General features: G+C 39.5%; 1 protein-coding gene across 3 annotated transcripts in view; it reads right to left on the bottom strand.

Annotated features, from left to right (window-relative positions):
* robo3 (roundabout, axon guidance receptor, homolog 3 (Drosophila)) overlaps positions 1–18,890 on the bottom strand; it is a 130,263-nt gene that overhangs the window by 11,977 nt on the left and 99,396 nt on the right. For all 3 annotated transcript variants that reach the window (XM_058086497.1, XM_058086496.1, XM_058086498.1), the window contains exons 8-14: positions 17,396–17,567; positions 15,471–15,676; positions 4,522–4,603; positions 4,118–4,286; positions 1,293–1,459; positions 1,077–1,198; positions 785–1,001 (exon numbers count right to left, since the gene is read on the bottom strand). In XM_058086497.1, coding sequence (XP_057942480.1) covers positions 785–1,001; positions 1,077–1,198; positions 1,293–1,459; positions 4,118–4,286; positions 4,522–4,603; positions 15,471–15,676; positions 17,396–17,567 — 1,135 coding nt within the window. The remainder of the gene's footprint in view (positions 1–784; positions 1,002–1,076; positions 1,199–1,292; positions 1,460–4,117; positions 4,287–4,521; positions 4,604–15,470; positions 15,677–17,395; positions 17,568–18,890) is intronic.

Raw genomic sequence — 18,890 nt, 5'->3', positions numbered from 1 at the left:
ATGCATGCATGTAAGTGGTGATTGTGGATGACTATTGGATTATTGTAGTAATATTTGTCCAGTTCCCTGATGAAGTACAAAGTACAATGATATAGATTTTGCAATTAGTGCTCCAAATGCCTTGAATTTTCCCCTGCTTCCTTAAGTCGGAAAGCTTTCCCGTCACTGTCGGCATCGCATTTTGACAGATGCACATTGGTGCTTGTCTCTTTCAGCTGTTAGTTACTGTAGCTGTGAAAATGAAAAAGGAAAAAAAAATTAAAAAACGGAAAAAAATGAATGTCAAAAACAGCATGGAAAATGCTTTTCCATGCTGTTTTTTGACATTCATTTTTTGATATAGATTTTGCAATTAGTGCTCCAAATGCCTTGTATTTTCCCCTGCTTTCTTAAGTCGGAAAGCTTTCCTGGCACTGTCGGCATCGCATTTTGACAGATGCACATTGGTGCTTGTCTCTTTCAGCTGTTAGTTACTGTAGCTGTGAAAATGAAAAAAAGAAAAAAAATGAAAAAAATGAAAAAAATGAATGTCAAAAAACAGCATGGAAAATGCTTTTCCTTTTCGGCAGAAGTCGAAAAGCTTTCCCGACACTGTCGGCATCGCGTTTTGACAGATGCACGTTGGTGCTTTTCTCTTTCAGCTGTTAGTTACTGTAGCTGTGAAAATGAAAAAAATGAAAAAAATGAAAAAAATGAATGTCAAAAAACAGCATGGAAAATGCTTTTCGATGCTGTTTTTTTGACAAGCTCCCTGAATCCCTCTCCACAGATTCCGTACTATTACCTTCTTCTGGGGTTCGAACCCGTATTGTACGACTGTCCTTCCCCTGAAATTCGTCAAAATAAGGCCGAATCTTTATCTCGTACTCCGTTCCTTTCAGTAGGCTGGTCAGGACGGTGCTGCGCTCTGAAGGAGAGTTAATATCTTGTAGAAGCCAAGACCCCCCACTGGGGCAGTAGAAGATACGGTAGCCCTGCACAAACTGAGACTGACGATCCACCTAGAAGATGAAATGAGATACAGTTGAAGTAGGATGTTCAATCTTCCATTTTTAAGAAAGTTTAAACCCACTCACAGTCCAAGAGACCCGTATGGAGGATGTGGTCATTCTGACGGGCTCCTGTAGTTGGACTGCGACCTCCCCCAGTTCTCTCTGCACCTGCCTGTGGTCCACTCCCTGACCTGTCGGACTCACATCTGAACAAAAACACACACACACAAGTCCACTTCCAGTGCTGTTCGAGTCCAAAGTTCTACATGGGAGTCATGTTGTGAGGCTTCTCCGACTGACCTTGCGTTCTGACAGGCTCCGAGATGGGGCTGGGGTCGCTCAGGCCGTAGGCGTTGACAGCTCGGACAATGAACAAGTAGATGGTGTTGGGGAGGAGGCCAGTGATTGTGTGTGTTTCTATTTTCACCATGTCGGCTACAGTTTGCCAAGTGCTGCCGGCCGCTTGGCTGCAGAAGATGATGACAAAACGCATTATGTTTCTAATGTTTTACTCCACGCATAGATTAATATGTCAACTCTCATTATGTTTTATATGAGATGTATCACAATTCATGCTGCGAGCATGTACTGTTTTGCCGTTCAGGATAAAACAGTACCCCACCATCACGATTCAGTACATACCTCCCTTTTTAAGGCCACAATAATGAGTACAATAATGTGCAAAACAACTTTTGTGTATGCAACTTTAATGATTTTTTTAAAATAAAGCACAAAAACTAACAACAAAATGTTTTGCCTTGGTTTTCACACATTGTCTTGGTTTTCGTACAACATTGCACCAAACAAATTTGTATTGTTTCACAAAATCAAACCAAAGCAAAGCCCCTTTTGCTTACTCACTGTCTGCATGCCTGCTAAATAAAGAAAGCGGAGAAAGTTGAGTGCCAGCAATTTCATAAAGAAGGTGAGAAAACACAGTTGAATTCCATCCGTTTGTCTTTTAGAATTATTTCACATTTTCTCACATGTAAAACTATAATTATTCTCTGTAAAATTAATTTTTTGTAAGTATTTTTAAGTGTCTGGAACAGATTAATTGGAATTACATTATTTCCTATGGGAGATTTTGCCTTGGTTTAATACGTTTTGGTTTTGGAACCAATTAATGATGAAAACCAAGGTTTTACTGTATAGCACATTATAACATTAAAGAATGCTGGTGACCACTTTGATTTATTTGGTACATTGAAGATGTTAAAAGAAATCTAATTCATGTCAAAGCATGTTCGCTTTGTGATATCGGTAAAAAAAGCAAATTGGTGTCATATCTAACATCATGGTAGCGCACCGTTTTCGTCGTTTTTGTCTGAAAAAGAGCGTTTTTGACGCTCTGGTTTCTCCTTGGAAGTGCAACTAGCCGAAGCATCATTTGTTTAACAAGTAGAAGCGTGACACCAGACAAGGATATTAGTACTTCCATACCGCAAAATCCGATTACGAATACATGTACCGTTCATCTCATTCATGTCAAAATGTCTTCAGCGACAAGCTTGGCTTAGGACTTGCAGTTTATGTTTATTAACAGTTCATTGGACTCTTGGAGAATCTAACATAGGAAAGAAAACACAGTGTATTCGTGAGTGTTTGAATTATTAATCATTGCACGGGAGGATCTCTAGGCAATAGTTATTTTTATCTCCGCTTGGACACAACGCCTGCTAAACAACAGCGGATGTGAGTAAAGTCGTATTTGTACGATAATTCCCACGAATCCCATAATAGATGATCATTTGACACCTTTGACTGTTAGGAAACAAAGTGTATGCATGTTACATTGTTATCCTTATCATATCATTTGCTTTCCTGACAGTGCTATATATGAGACTATATATATGAGAAGACACAGGAAGCTTCCTATTGGTCTATTGGCATTGCACCAGATGTATTCTAGTGCAAACTTATTCCAATTCCTCTCGTCTCTTTGTGAATTTATTGTCACCTTGGCATCGGCAGAGTCACAAAGGCCTTCCCCAACCATTTGTTTTGACACTTTTACAGCCCCCCCCCCCCCCCCCCCCCCCCCCCCGCCAAGGGCACTGTGGGTGTTGGTGGCACGATGCCAGACGCACTAAGCTACGAGAGCAAAAAAGGGAACATGACTCATGACTGCTCATCTTGCGTCAGTGATGGTAACTTTTGAGAAAGTTTAGAAGCCAACCGCTCCAACCGGCACTGCCAAATTTTGCCTTTTTTTTTTTCGTAAGACATGTAAGTTACTCCCATATTATAATATATATATACCATATTTTCCGGACTATAAGTCGTACTTTTTTTCATAGGTTGGCTGTTCCTGCGACTTATACTCCAGAGCGACTTATAATTTATGTAACAGTGTTTATGTTACATAAACACTGGACACCTTTTCTGTTCATGTTTATTTTTTGTGTAAGTTACTCCCATATTATAATATATATACCGTATTTTCCAGACTATAAGTCACACACTTGTTTTTTCTACCTAATTATGCATTTTTGGCATTTTTCGACTTATGTGTGTTTTTTTGTACCTAATGATGCATTTTTGGCCTTGTTTGACTTATACTGCGGAGCGACTTATGTATGTTTTTTTTCTACCTAATTATGCATTTTTGGCATTTTGCGACTTATACTGCGGAGCGACTTATGTATGTTTTTTTTCTACCTAATTATGCATTTATGGCATTTTGCGCCTCATACTCCGGAGTGACTTATGTATGTATTTGTACCTAATTATGCATTTTTGGCATTTTGTGACTTATACTCTGGTGTGACTTATGTATGTTTTTTTGACCTAATTATGCATTTATGGCATTTTGCGATTTATACTCCGGAGCGACTTATGTATGTTTTTTCTACCTAATTATGCATTTTTGGCATTTTGCGACTTATACTGCGGAGTGACTTATGTTTGTTTTTTTCTACCTAATTATGCATTTTTGGCATTTTGCAACTTATACTCCGGAGTGACTTATAGTCCAGAAAATATGGCATAGTTTATTATATGGACCCAAAGTCTTTTCGCAAGACTAATACAGCACTGGCTCTCACCCAAATGTTCTAACTTGTTCTCCATGGCCGACAGCAAAATGTCTAAAGTAAAAGCTACAAAGCCATAAAAAAAATCACCTGAAGGCCTCGATGATGTAGGAGGTAACTGCAGCTCCCCCCTCGTGAGCATTGGGTTGCCAAGTTAGAGAGACGCTGTTCTTGGAGACATCTGTGACAATGGGCTTGTGTGGGGGACCCGGCAACTGGAAAGGCTCAGTGGTCTGAATAACTGTGGGGTCTGCATTCTCTGGATGGCAAAGATGGAGAAATAAACGGAGAGTGGGAGATGAACATTTGATTAGAACAGACTTAAATTCAGTCTCCGTTTTATAAATATCTATTACATACTGAGAAAATAACGGGATCACAAAAAAAGTGACCAAAACTGGCTGTGACTGGACGTTCGCCTGCAGGATTGCTGGTCTCAGTCAATGGCTACAATGTGATCGCTATAGATTCAAAACATGCAGAGACCATCTTACCTTTGACTGTGAGCACTCCACTCCAGCTTGTCTCACCGCTGGAGCTGGAAGCCAGGCAGGTGTAAACACCCGAGTCGGTTTCCTGGCAACATAAAAAAATAAACGTGTGTTAGTTTAACGCTTCTGAGCGAGTCCATTCTACGGAGTTAATGCACTCATTACTGCTGAAGTGACTTAATGGCGTATCTCTCAAAACAGAAAGCTTTATGCTCTGATGGCGGAGCTTAAGGAGGGGGGGTGGAGGGGGGGAAGCTGTCACAACAGAAAGCCCTCATTAACATACGAGCAAACAGGTGACTTTCACAGTGAAATGACAGAGCACACATGCATGAATAATAGATAGATTTACAGACGCATGGAGTAATATAGAATTTAGTGCAAAAGGTGATCTTCAGGGCCAAATGGGGCCTCATGCAGGCAGCTCTCATTTGCATATATTAAATGTGAAGTGGGAATGAATCATTTCATATGTGGGGAATATTTTTTTCCCGTAACGTCGCGAGCATTACTTTTTGAGTAAACTAAACATGTAGCGTATATATATTTAGTATAACTATATACAGGACTCAGTTCCTGTTAAGTTTATAGTAGATTCCCGCACATTTGTGATTTAGAATATATGGCCCCACAAATGTGTTTTTACTTTTAATAATAATAATAATAAATTTTATTTGTATAGCTTTGTATAGCTTTTCAAAATACTCAAAGACGCTTTACAGAAAAATGGAGTTGAATAAAAGCAAGTAAACAGAGTAAAAAATGATGTCAAATTTATGTCTTTATGCTATATTTTTTCATCAAACGCTGAGATTTCGCACTTTTTCTGCGGTCTTTGAACACACCGTAGTCGTGTGACTATGTGACTCCAACTGTTCATCCATTATTCCGCTCTAGTGGTGAGTAAAATGACAACTAAGGAAGGAATTGTTGGAGGGAATCTACTCTAATAATTCCAACAGTCATGTTTATTGCAAATGTTGATGTGAAATCGGAGAAAAATGTCAACAGCAAGCTAGCAGGCGGGTTTGACATAGTAGATTCCTGCACATTTGTGATTTAGAATTTATGGCCCACCATTTTTTACATGTTTATGTCTTTATGCTTCTCTGGTAATGTGATTTCATCAAACGCTGAGATTTCGCACTTTGTTCGGCGGTCCTTGAACACACCATAGTCGTGTGACTATGAGACTCCAACTGTTCATCCATTATCCCATTTTAGTGGCAAGTACAATGACAACTAAAGAAAGAATTGTTGGAGGGAATCTACTCCAATAATTCAAACAGTCATGCTTATTGCAAATGTTGATGTGAAATCGGAGAAAAATGTCAACAGCAAGCTAGCAGGCAGGTTTGACATAGTAGATTCCTGCACATTTGTGATTTAGAATTTATGGCCCACCATTTTTACATGTTTATGTCTTTATGCTTCTCTGGTCATGTTTTTTCATCAAACGCTGAGATTTCGCACTTTTTTCAGCGGTCCTTGAACACACCATAGTCGTGTGACTCCAACTGTTCATCCATTATCCTCCTTTAGTTGCGAGTACAATGACAACTGAAGAAGGAATTATTACAGAGAATCTACTCCAATAATTCCAACAGTCATGTTTATTGCAAATGTTGATGTGAAATCTGAGAAAAATGTCAACAGCAAGCTAGCAGGCAGGTTTGTGTGTGTCAATAATGTACACTTTTATGGGCGTCTCAATTTCTTGTTGGTATTCACTGATGAAAAAGCTCTACTTAACAAGAATATGGAGCATCTACTGTTGACATTCTGTCAACCGTGGTTAGTTCAATTTTTTATCGTTTTTAGAGTATTTAAAGTGTTATATTCTCTGCGGATCCTTTTGAAGCCAAGGCTAAAGTCAAGCTTGTGTCTTTTTCTCTCTTCTTCTAATCCCTACACGGAAGAAAAGGCGATTTAAAGGAAGGATGAAAGGGAGAATTTTAATGACCATCTGAAGCTGCAGACATTTTTGGAGCACCTGCCTAAAAAACTCAACACCTACTTGGTATTCTGGACAGGAGACCCGCAAATAAAATTATGAAGTGTGCCACAAATCTACCCTGCACTCACATGTATTATAAAAAACATTTTTAATGGGCAAGGCAGACGACAGAAATGTTGTGTTTGCTTGCAACAAGTCAATACGTATACTCATTTAGGATCTTCTACAGAAGGAAAATCAAGGCCATCACAGGGGAGCCCCTCTGGAAGGTACTTCAGATCAATCAAGTACCACACAAACAGACCAATAAGAACAACAGTTCCACCGTGGTTCCACCAGTAGAGGTCAGCAGGTGCCCAGCAGGACGTTGCCACATCTCAAGTGTAGCATTTGGTTAAATAAAGCTTTAATGCAGGGGTCTCAAACACGCGGTCCGCGGGCCAAATGTGGCCCGCAGGACACTAGTTTGAGGCCCCCGCCTTGATATGAAAGTTTAATGTTAGTGCGGCCCGCGCAAGTTTGATATGGATGCTGTATGGTATCATGTACCCAGAAAAAATTATTACGTTTGATTAGTGTTCATGTTAAAAGTTAAATAACTGTTTATAGTTATCCTCCCTATCCGTGTGGAAGTGGTAAGTTTTTGGCTATTTAAGTTTAAAGGAAATAACTTGAAGGCTACCGTTTAGGTCGCTAGCTGCTCTAGTTTGCGAGTTAGCATGTGTCTCAAGACCCTGCAGTTGCGCAATATGTTGTAAATAAAAAGAGTATAAATGTGACTATAGTCGTGTTTTGTCATGTCTACAGGGCTCTAATAATGCTTTGTTAATTTTAATCAGAAAAAAATAATTTGTCTACCCACCAACTATATGTGGTTTCTTAAGTTTTTATTATTTGCTGTTTTATTATTATTATTATTATATTTATTTATTACTGGTTGATTGATTTTCTTTATTCTTGATTTGTTTATTTATTTTTCATCTTATTTTGTGCAGAAAAATAAAAATTAAGATATTTGAGAACAGTGGAATGTTTTATCAGAGCTTTTATTGTAGAAAATCGGAACCAAAGCACTGAAAAAGTTTGTATATTTTTCTGTTTTTAATAAATGCGTTTTTGGGGGGGGGGGGTTGGAAAACCTGACCAGATCCTAGCTCCAGTGGCCCCCCAGGTAAATTGAGTTTGAGACCCCTGTCATAGATATTTCTTCAGTGAGAAATATCTAAAATGAGAAAATAAATACAAGTAATTGATTTAAGAGATATGTTCTATAGCCCTCAGTAATAGCCAGGTAACAAAAGAACCTTCACTTTATCAATATGATTCTTTTGAGGTTCATTTTACCATTTTTGGAAATTGAAATTGAGGGGTATAGTGACAAAAAAGCCTACATGCCCACACCAAAAGTATTAATGAGGAAGCCCAAGAAGGTAACAAAAACATGAGAAGCAAATTTGATGGTAACTTATTGTTTTTTTTGTATTTTATAGCTGATTTAATACACGGGTCAAAACCGACCCGTTAACATAAGATATGATACCAGAAAGCTAACACAAGAGGGAAGGTTAAATGCAGCGATCCCGCCCCTGTGAGTGTCCATCTCTGGTAGAGATATGGAGCAAGGAACGTCCTCTAAGTGCCTCGGTATTAACGAACCGCAAACACATAGCCCACTCTACAAAAAAGCGCCGGATGCATTTTCTCAGAAGGCTGAAGTCCTTTAAGGTCCGTAACTAACAACTCAAGTCCGTTACGGCATCAGAAATATGACAAAAAGAATCTGCAGTTCACAGTGGAATACTCTCCATGTGCACTTTTGCCTGATTTAATGACCACGCTCTATATCGTGTGAGACGGTTTTTGTCTTAAAACTGCAGCCACCAGAAGCAGAGAAATGAGTTCATTAGCTGGGCTCTAAAGAAGTAACAAAACAAGCGGTCATTAGTCAACGATGGACAAAATCCATACACCTGAAGTCGGTGTTCCTGCGGTGAAACACCACCAATTAAGAGCTCCGTTTATTCACGGCATTGATTTTTGTCTTTCTTATCATGATCACGGTTTGGGTTTGGTTCATAGAGCAAGTTAAAGGCTAAATCAGGGGTCAGCAACCCACGGCTCCTGAGCCTCCTTTGTTGTGGCTCCCTTCGCAATGTATTATTTTACACCCGAATGGGGAAATGCTGTTAACTACTCAATTCAGAGATTAGCACAAACTGGGTCTAACATGGACAGAAAAACGACGCACAACTGTGCAAAAAAATCGGACTTTCTGTGAGACACTAACTGCTTTTTCTCCTCTGAACTACTTTGATACTCTTTTGATACAAAAAACCCCAGAAAAAACAAATAAATTATGTGTCAAGATCCTGTTCAAATGTTCACATTCTATTAGCTGTGAAAAAATGTATCATAGAGAAAAACTCTGCTTTTTCTCCTCTGAACTACGTTGATACCCTAAAATTCCCTCCAAATCCGGCAGTCAATCAAAATCTTTGGAAACTCGCAATTTGCGGCACATTTACAATCATAACAATCATAAATGAACATTTTGCACTACTAAAACATACACCTCACTGTTATGTACAATAATGCTTCAAACATGCTATACTGGACTTCATTCATTCATTCATCCAAGTGCAATACTACATTTTGTTTACTGAAATTCCACATTTGGTTACTGCAATTCTACATATTGTTACTGTATAGGTTATTGTTTTTGATGTACATATATTTACACTTATTTTCAACAGCACCTGCCACTTTTATATTTATATATTATTATTATTATTCCTTGTTTTATTTTGATCCTTTTCCTTATTCTTATTTTTACTTTCTACAAAATGCACCGTGGAGTTGCACTCAAATTTCGTTGTAGGCAATACAATGACAATAAAGGCGATTCTGATCCTGATTCTGATTTCTTCAGGCGTCAGGTAGGAGACCAGGGTTCAATTCCACCCCCTGGAGTTTGCATGTTCACCCCGTTCATGTGTGGTTTCACAGTTTCCTCCCACATTCCAAAAACATGCTAGGTTAATTGGCGACTCCAAATTGTCCATAGGTATGAATGTGAGTGTGAATGGTTGTTTGTCTATATGTGCCCTGTGATTGGCTGGCCACCAGTCCAGGGTGTACCCCGCCTCTCGCCCGAAGACAGCTGGGATAGGCTCCAGCACCCCCAAGCGGTAGAAAATGAATGAATGAATGTTGGCAACGTTTCACGTCCTAATGGTCGATGTGTCCGCTTCTTCGTGTGAGAGACACAAAGACAGGGGTCAGCAACCCACGGCTCCAGAACAGGCTTCAGATTTCTCTCCGCCCACCTCCCCTTTCAGTGCCATGTACCCGTCATTGGCAACTTTTCGAAAGTTTATAAGATATTTTTATCTACATAGATTTCTAAGATGTTTTTAAATCATGTTTTCCAGCTCCGGTCTATTTTTGTGAGCGAGGGGGGTAAAACGGCTCTTTTGATAGTAAAGGTTGCCGACCCCTGCACAAAGAGGTGATGATGCAACTCCACAATAAAAGAGAGCATGAAAAAAGAGCCACAAGGTGGCAGAAGTGCACCTTATAAAAAGTATTGTGTTCCTGATCAATAAAAATGTAAAACATGACCGTATCTTCTATGTTCAGATTTCTCTCCGCCCGCCTCCCCTTTCAGCGCCATGTACCCGTCATCAAACTTTCGAAAGTTTATAAGATATTTTTATCTACATAGATGTTTTTAACTCATGTTTTGCGGCTCCATTCTATTTTTCTTAAGTGATCGAGGGGGTAAAATGGCTCTTTTGATAGTAAAGGTTGCCGACCCCTGGGGTAGATCATCTTTCATGGGGTATGAGAACAATGTTTATTGATGTTAACTGCACCTCCTGCTTCACTTTAGCTTGGACACAGAGAGACTCGCAAAGATTGGTGGAAAAATAAATACACACACACACATATGTACACACACTTGACTAATGCTAGCTCAAACGCTTGACCATCCTCCTCTCGTACCTCTGTGAGCGAGCTCATCAGTAACACTGACAGAAGCATTAGTCAAGCCTAAGTGGCTTGTCAATGTGTCCTGCAGGACAGGGAACAGGTGACCCCGCCATGCAACATCCCTCGTTCGTTTCGTCTCCCCCTTTCTACAAACCGTGACCTTGGGGTGACTTGTGGGCAGGTTAATGGTGCGTCTGTCTCAGGGCGTACAATGCAAATTCCCAGATGGTTGTATGTGAATCAGCGGACAGGAAATTGGCACAGGAGGTGGGTGGGGTAACCTACCGGAACACCTGACGATTAATCAAAGGCAGCAGCTTGAGTGCTGCGTGGAACAGATTGCTGAAAAACGGATGGGTTAAAGAAAGAGAGGACGCCATGAGAGACGGAGGCCAAATTGATCATTTTAGAGAATCTATTCCCGCACATTCATGATTCAGCGTTTAAGGCAGATTGATGGATTTAAAATTTTTATTTATTTTTTATTATTATTTTTTCCATAGAAAACTTGTCATTCACCGTGACACGATAATAATTTCTAAATATGTGATTTGTTGTAGGGCGGCACGGCAGTCTAGTGGTTAGCACGCAGATCTCACAGCTAGGAGACCAGGGTTCAATTCCACCCGTGCATGCATGGGTTTTCTCCGGGTACTCCGGTTTCCTCCCACATTCCAAAAACATGCTAGGTTAATTAGCGACTCCAAATTGTCCATAGGTATGAATGTGAGTGTGAATGGTTGTTTGTCTACATGTGCCCTGTGATTGGCTGGCCACCAGTCCAGGGTGTACCCCGCCTCAGCTGGGATAGGCTCCAGCACCCCCCGCAACCCTCGTGAGGAAAAAGCGGTAGAAAATGAATGAATGAATGATTTGTTGTACAGTAGAGATTGATTGGTTTTTCCGAAGTATCGACACCGATTTTTTTTTTTTTTTAGTTAATACTAAGTTTTGTTCAGACTGTGCACTGCCGATCAGAAAAAACATCAGAGAGTAAAAAAGCAGCGGCACAGATTTTCCAGCCTATAATTTGTGTGCTCTGGGAATTACAGGCAACACTTCAAGATTCCTCTCTGACCAGATTACCCGAACTTAGCATGGCTCTTTGTGGCCTTTTCCCTACAAGTTCCTTGTGTTTACACACACATATATAAACCATATAGCAGCATGGCGGCACAAACCTCTGTAACCTCTACTACACACAAACCTACAGTCGTTTTAGGCTTTTCAGCATCCCGGTAAACAAACAGACTGTTTTATTTACAGGCATTATTTCAGGGTTAACCGCAGTTACCGTCATATTATTACTGCGCTGTACTGCTACATAGCAGAATAGCTCAGGTGGGCGAATGTTTGTTTCCCATTGACCCCGTCAAAGTATCCGTGGGCAACACACGGAACTCTCAGTCTCTCGGTAAATGAGGTGACGAGGTCGAATCGCGCCATAAAAATTGAAAGCCCATTTCATCGCTTATATATCTAATATGTGTAACTCTCCAGCCAATCCTTACAGTTCAGACTAAAGCGCTGTCCAACTTGAAAGACTGACTTTATTTATGTCATGTCAAATGTCAGGCAGGTCTTTGCAGACGAGCTGGGTAACAGGCCGCGTGTCACAACATAACACTCTTCGGCTACATCGAGTTGGTAGTTTTTTCCGCCTCCTTAAACATGATGAAATAGCAGAATATTCTGAGGCGCAATGCTGGTGAAGCCGTAACAGCAGCTGTAGCAGATGTTGCGCAATGGGTCATGGAACACGCCTGCGAGTCATATTCATGACATCCGAGTTCAGCATAATGACTCTCTGCGGAAATACAGTCTTTGAATGGTGTAGATTGGTTAGTTAAGTCAAACCAAATTTACAGTGTAATCAACAATATGGTGTCTTTGTGTTGTCCGGTATTGGGAGCAAAAAAAACCATAAAACCTTGTTGGAGGTTTTAATATCAGTCTATGATCCCATTGTGTTTTATACACTACCGTTCAAAAGTTTGGGATCACTTGCAAATTTCTTTGTTTTCCAAAGAAAAACATTTTCATGGAAAGCAGGAAGTGAACAAATGAAACAGTTAGTGATTGTAAAAGTACCAGATGGAGGGGTAGGATTTAATAAGCTTTGCTTCTTCCTACTCCTTTTGGACATGTGGAACTGTGAACTGATTATGTGATGCATTCAATTGTAATCTGATGCATGTTCAAATGAAATAAAACCATTACCATTACCATAAAAGCAATCTTCACTGGCTAAATGTACTGCAAAAAAAGGTCAGTAAGGATAATTTATAATGCCGCCTACAGAGAACATACTAACTCCTTATTTCTAAAATCACAAATACTTAAACTTGCTGATATAGTTCATCTTCAAACAGCTAAAATAATGCATAAGGCTAAAAATAACCAATTACCTAAAAATGTCATCCAATACTTCTCTACAAGAGAGGAGAAATATGATCTCAGGGAAGAACTACATTTGAAACACTTATATGCTAGGACTACGTTAAAAAGCCATAGCATTTCAGTATGTGGAATCAAACATACTGGTGGACCTGTGAACTGATTATGTGATGCATTCAATTGTAATCTGATGCATGTTCAAATGAAATAAAACCATTACTATTACCATTATTTCCCAGTCTGATATCATCTGAAATATACAGGGCCTTTGCTCTTGTACAGAACAATAATTCCTGAAAGTTTTAAAGAAAATTAATTTGGCAGAGTATGGATAAGAAATATCACCGCCAACGTAACATCTAACCTTAGCTACTTTGGCAATCTTGCGCTGGATATCAATCAAAACACCAATGGTCCAAAAGCACGTTCAATAAGCTTGAGAAGTAAAAAAAAAACAAAAAACGACAACATATGAAGCTTTTCATTAGCAAATGTGTTTTTATCTGTTTTTTTTTTATCGGTAGACCGGTGACAACCTTCAGGTCAGAACTTGAATTCATCGCAATCTAGCAGTAGAGCAGGGGTCTCAAACACGCGGCCCGTGTTGTAATGTTGGTGCAGTCCGCACAAGTTTGATATGGATGCTGTATGGTATCATGTACCCAGAAAAAATTATTACGTTTGATTAATGTTCATGTTAAAGGGTAAATAACTGTTAATAGTTATCCTCCCTATCCGTGTGGAAGTGGTAAGTTTTTGGCTTTTTTAAGTTTAAAGGAAATAACTTGGGAGGCTACCGTTTAGGTCGCTAGCTCTCTAGTTTGCGAGTTAGCAGTCTCAAGACCCTGCAGTTGCGCAATATGTTGTAAATAAAAAGAGTATAAATGTTACTATAGTCGTGTTTTGTCATGTCTACAGGGCTCTAATAATGCTTTGTTAATTTTAATCTGAAAAAATAATTTGTCCACCCACCAACTATATGTGTTTTTTAAATGTTTTATTATTTGCTGTGTTATTATTATTATTATATTTATTTATTACTGATTGATTTTCTTTATTCTTGATTTGTTTATTTATTTTTCATCTTATTTTGTGCAGAAAAATAAAAATTAAGATATTTGAGAACAGTGGAATGTTTTATCAGAGCTTTTATTGTAGAAAATCGGAACCAAAGCACTGAAAAAGTTTGTATATTTTTCTGTTTTTAATAAATGCGTTTTTTTTTGGGGGGGGGGGACCTGATGCGGCCCAGCCTCACCCAGACCTAGCTCCAGTGGCCCCCAAGTAAATTGAGTTTGAGACCCATGCAGTAGATTGTTGGAGAAAGTGCTTATTGACCATGTAGCTGCATACGTTATCAACTGTCCACCAGATGCTTGGTTAAAAAAAGTAAGCAGAAGAAGCCAGATGCAAGCCCGTTGTCAAGGTTACGGGGAAATATTTATATCTCTTCAAGCGGCGACAGAAGTTTCAATGCTATTTTTACCAAAAGGTCTTTAAAAAAAAGTCACACAAAAAAAAACAATAGTTTCTGAAACAAGAGCCTGCACTTAACAGTGATAAATGGGATTGATGGGTGTCGTTTTTTTTTTTTGTCTTTTTGTTTAATTGCAAACGTGTTGAGGAGGTCGCCCAGGTGGGACAATACCCAGCAGATTCAAAAATGGAGCAAAACAATCTGAATTACTTTTTTGACTTACCTCTGTTATGCTAATTCACTAAATCAAACCATTTCAACTTCATTTCGTAACCAGGATGGAAGACTGGATGATTCCCAAAGACGATAAAGTCTATCGTTTTAATCCCACTTGAGAGAAAGTGCTTCTTCCATTTCTTCCGCCACTTATCCAGCCAATGCGCTTCCCGCTTCGATCTTTGCTCTTTTGCTCACATCTCGACTGCGATGATGTACGGAGAATTTAATTACAAGTCTCAACGATTGTTAATCATTAAGAACCCACAATCAATTAATGAGTGAGGCGCCTCTCGTCCCAGCAAACGCTACTGTGGCCTCAGGTGCTACTTCGTACCCCGGGAGGCACTTCTGTGCCAAATGGATTTCATTAGCATGCAACAGGACAGCACTAACGACCGCTAATGGTCTTGCATGCTCATTATCATGGCGATCACGCCTCAATGTTGTGGATTTGAGATTGTACTCGCCGCCTTTCCTTGCCGCGTAAAAGCATATTTCGCATATGCTTGGACTGTTAAAAGTGTTTTTTTTAATCGTGTTTCTACAAACCTTAGTGGACATTCGAGAATGGATTTTAATGAGTTTTCTGAAAAGTTTAGTGTGAAAGGAATGATAAGTTAGAAAATTAAGGGAATCAATTATATAATTGGAGATTGGGGTTCATTTAAAAAGGCATATGCTGCAATTGGAGGTATTGGAACCTTTTTAAGTTGACTCCCACGTCGATGGGAAAGAACCATTTATTTGTGAATTAAGGAGTATGAATAATTATTAAGGATTTTTGAACCTATGGTTGTTTTTTGACAGTTCCATTTAAAGACCCAACTACCAACAACCAATGCGTTGCATCATCGCGTCAACTGAATCAGGTTCCACTGAGTAACGGAGAAAATCCCAAGTTTTACATACCTGAAGGTTATGTATTTGGAAGGTGCCATTCTCCATCAGGCTGATTCGACCATCGCTTGTTAGAATCCTTTGGCCGTCCTTCTCCCATTGGATACTGGGAATGGGGTTGCCCATGATGTGGCAATGCAACTGTGCGGTTGAACCCGGTGCAAAAGTGTGATTTGCCGGTCCTTGGCGAATGATCGGGGGGACGTGATCTGAAGGTGCTGGGGGAACAGAAGCAGTTAGATCTGGTCGTCCCTCGCCACTTATAAATATATAAATAAATTGTTGAAAATGGACCATTATTTGTAAAAAAAAAATGTGTTATATATTTTTTTTGCATATTAAGCATCTTTTTCAGGTCTCACGGGGAACTAATTTAGAGTAGCACACAAGCATGAGTCTTATTTGTGTCTTAAGTTGCTTATTTAGTCTTATTTTGTGGGTTATACAAGCATAAAAATGACTATAGGGGTTCTATTTAATGTCCACAAGGCTCTAATCATGTTTTTAAAAAGTATTCAGAAAGCCATAAACAGTTTTTTTATGCTCTAACTCCAAAAATATCCCATTTATAAATAAGTACAAATATTTTTTTAGACAAATACACAACAGTGGCGGGACTCATGCAGCCCTGGAACATGACAATGCCACCGCTATGCTAGTCACAATTACCTTGGTATTCAATTATTTAGAAAGCAATGGAGAGTAAATGATGAAAGCGACGACTCCAAAGTGACTCTTTAGTATTTCGTCTTATTTTGTGGGTTATACAAGCATAAAAATGACTATAGGGGTTCTATTTAATATCCACGGGGCTCTAATCATGTTTTTAAAAAGTATTCAGAAAGCCATAAACAGTTTTTTTATGCTCTAACTCCAAAAATATCCCATTTATAAATAAGTACAAATACTTTTCTAGACAATTACAAGACAAACCGCTTGCTCTGAAGCTAAACTGATCAGCCATTCCAGCCTCCATTTATACAAAACAGTTTTGGTTTTAATACAACTGTGTCTCTTGTATCTAGAATACGGAGGTATCACTTTCCAGGATACACAGATTGCTTGACAGGATTTGTAAGTCTCTGTGTAAATCTTGCAGTTTTCCCATCTGCCAACAGTGGTGGCACTCGTGCAGCCCCGGAACATGACAATGCCACCGCTATGCTAGTCACAATTACTTTGGTACTGAATTATTTAGAAAGCAATGGAGAGTAAATGATGAAAGCGATGACTCCAAAGTGACTCTTTAGTATTTTTATTTTATCTTAGATAAATGATAAATACAAGCACATGTGCTCTTGCTAGCAACGACTGGAACCTAACATAAGTGTGAAAATGTCCATCCAGGAGTGGTACACTATGATCCCTATGTGTTCCCAGAATGGCATGGATGTGGGGAAGGAAGCATATGTTGCACTTATTTGCATTGGGCTTTCACCACTTGTCCCCTTTGATTACATCAGATAAGACCTCCTGCTGTCTGCTCATTTGGGGGAGGGGTATTTCAATTTGAGACAGATTTGAAGGAGAAACGGGGAGCAGAGGGGGGATTAAGCATTTTGCATCCGGCCCATTGGGAGATGTCTTTAGTGCGTCGGTTTTTCATTTTAAAATGAGCAAAGAAAAAAAATGTATATGAATTATGGGAGTAGTTTTGTTGTATTTCAACGCTTTTGCACTTTATACTTTCATTTGAATGGATTATATATTTAAATCTTAGATATAGGAACAACAAAATATGCGGTTTGGACAGCCTTTGAATTTAGGACAGCAAGAAGAATAACATTACAAAAGCAAAAGGCTAATATAGTAGATCCCCGTTTTCCACATGGGTTGCATTCCAGCTGGTCTAGGACCACACCCTTATAGGACTTTGGCGACAGAGGCAAGGAAAAACTATATACAGCATAGATGTGTGTGTGTGTGATGACACTCACTGCTTTCCACCTCTAGAAGGGCTTTGGTAAGGATGCTTCCCGCCACACTGATTGCCTGACAGATGTAATAGCCCGAGTCCTCGCTGCGAACATCCGTGATGGTTAGCTCGCCGCTAAGCGACACGGAAAAGCGTCCTTGTTGTGACTGTTCTTGGATAGGGAATAATAACATCTGGAGGAAAAAAAAGAAAAAAATACAAATTAGGCGGATAATTATAAGCAGCTGGTGGCAAAACTTTTCAAGTCCTTGGCTGAAATAGGTCACAGAAAGTACACTTTTTAAATTTCTGTCTGGATTTCTTTCCATTGAACTGTGGAGAAGAAGTACGTGCTTCTGCTGCTGGCCCATGCTTACTTCAAGCGGGTATTTTCTCAAGTAGAAGTACTTTGGGAACTGCGGGATCTCAACCGACTACATCAAAGTGTGTTACTAAAGCTTTTCTTGGTGACTCCCTTGACATGATTAAGAAGCTCCTCCCTTGTAATTCTGGACTTGTCTCGTCTTTCTCATGATCATCCTTACCCTACCATGTGAAACCTTGCATAGATCTCCAGAGCGATACTGTAAAGATCTGTTTTTTCTGTACATGTTGATGATCGGTGTATGTGAATGCACGTTGACGTGATGTGTGATTGGTGGATAAGGAGGGTAGAGGAAGTGTGCTTGTTGCTGAAGTTGAGAGCTCCAAAACAAGCATTGGAAGACCCTTGCCTTGTAGGAACCTATGTTACCTAGTCCTTGTTTTCAGCCACCATTGGCAAAAATGATTTACAACACGATTCCTGCCTCTCTGCCATGATTGTGTCTCTCACTCCTACAGGATTGTTTCAATTTTATCCCTCTTCCCCCTTCCCTTCCACGACCTCTCCCACACAAATTCCAGCCAATGTGTCTCTTCCCCACTTTCATCTCTACCTGGAAACTACGCTACAGACACCCACGCTCTCTCATCAGGCATTCCAACATGCCGCACAGCTTATCACACACTTGTGCAAAAAAAAAAAGAAAAAAAACCCCCCACACACCCCCACATTTGTAGACATGCTAGCAGAGTCACGTCCATGCATCATAAAAGCTTGACAGTTAAAGTGATGGGAAGGGCGGTGAGTATGAATGTGTGTGTGCGAGAGTCGTACTGGTGATAGACCGCACTCAAAAAACATTTTTCCATGAACTTGGATTATGAACTTTAGATTATGTCACACTTTTTTACCTTTTGCTAAGAGGCTATCCACATGGAAGTGTTTTCAGGTCAAAACGGCAAAGTATTTTACCCTTTCTTTTCATCCAGAGTGAAAAAAAATCTGAAAACGTTGGCTTGTCGTTTACATGTGGACTAAAAATGATGACATCAGCTGTGATGACAATACAACATCCATCTGTCTATTTTCTATGTAATGCTAACATTGAGTAATATAGGTACTATGTACAAAAAGTGCCAACTGCTAACTATTGTAACCAAGGCAGTATGGTAATGGTAATGGTTTTATTTCA

Source organism: Doryrhamphus excisus, chromosome 11 (assembly GCF_030265055.1).
Source record: "Doryrhamphus excisus isolate RoL2022-K1 chromosome 11, RoL_Dexc_1.0, whole genome shotgun sequence".
NCBI classification, from domain to species: domain Eukaryota; kingdom Metazoa; phylum Chordata; class Actinopteri; order Syngnathiformes; family Syngnathidae; genus Doryrhamphus; species Doryrhamphus excisus.
Note: the sequence above shows the minus strand (reverse complement) of the source record. Positions and strands in the feature narration are given on the sequence as shown.